Source organism: Geospiza fortis, unplaced genomic scaffold, assembly GCF_000277835.1.
Source record: "Geospiza fortis unplaced genomic scaffold, GeoFor_1.0 scaffold32, whole genome shotgun sequence".
NCBI lineage: Eukaryota > Metazoa > Chordata > Aves > Passeriformes > Thraupidae > Geospiza > Geospiza fortis.
Window position 1 is genome coordinate 1,326,361 of NW_005054428.1, and position 976 is coordinate 1,327,336.

General features: G+C 69.0%; 1 protein-coding gene across 1 annotated transcript in view; it reads right to left on the reverse strand.

Annotated features, from left to right (window-relative positions):
* FABP3 (fatty acid binding protein 3) overlaps positions 1-358 on the reverse strand; it is a 9,011-nt gene extending 8,653 nt beyond the window's left edge. The window contains exon 1 of the mRNA XM_031061870.1: positions 242-358. Within this exon, the coding sequence (XP_030917730.1) occupies positions 242-358 (117 nt within the window). The remainder of the gene's footprint in view (positions 1-241) is intronic.
* Between the last annotated feature and the right edge of the window lie 618 nt (positions 359-976).

Below are 976 nucleotides of genomic sequence, written 5' to 3' on the forward strand. Positions count from 1 at the left end.
CCTTTGCTCCAGGCTGAGCCCCTTCCCAGCTCCCTCAGCCCCTCCTGGGGCTCCAGCCCCTCTCAGCTCCGTTCTTCCCCCTGGACTCGCTCCAGCCCCTCTGTGTCCTCATCCCTCAGCACGGGATGAACCCGGGAACCACTGTCCCTGCCCACCCCACACCCTCCCGCCCCTCCTGGTCACCCACCTGCGCTCAGGGACATCTCGGCCAGTTTGAGGGGCAGGGCGGCGGGGGGGGCGCCAGGGGCAGGTCGGCGGGGCTGACGCCGGCGGGCGAGCCCAGGATGTCGGGCAGGGCATTGCGCCGGCCCGTCCTGCCGGAGGATGCGAAGTCCAGCACGGGTTCCACCTCGGTCATGCTAACCCTGGGGAGAGACGCCCCCTGTGTCACCCCCGGAGCACGGTGAGCTCAAGGGACCCGGCTCTGCTCCGGCCTGGCTGCTCTGGTGCCCTCTGCTCCCCCTGCACTCCCTCTGCCCCCCAGGAGCAAAGGCAGGGCCACCCTGCAGGCCCTGGGACTGGCCACCCCCACCCTGGCACCTCTGGGTGCTCTGATCTCTGCTGTCACTGCAGCCTGCAGGGATGGGGGTCCCAGGGTCCCTCCAGCCCCCCCAGCCCAGGCAGCCTTACCGGGCACCCTCCAGCCTGGCCTGGCACCGCGTCTGCCCCGTGCCCAGGTGAGGGACACCACGGGGGACAGGGATCCGTCCTGGCTGGGTCCCCTCTGGCCCTGACCTGGGGGAGGCAGAGAGGGGGTCACCAATGGGGCCGGGATAAGGGGGGTGAAAAGGGAGCAGGGAGTGAGTCTGGGGGGGACAACAGGCTGTGACCCCATGGGAGCAACCACAGAACCCCCAGGGCGTCATCCATGGTGGGATGGATGGAAGAGGGATAGATGGATGGATGGATGGATGGATGGATGGATGGATGGATGGATGGACGGACGGACGGACGGACGGACGGACGGATGGATGGA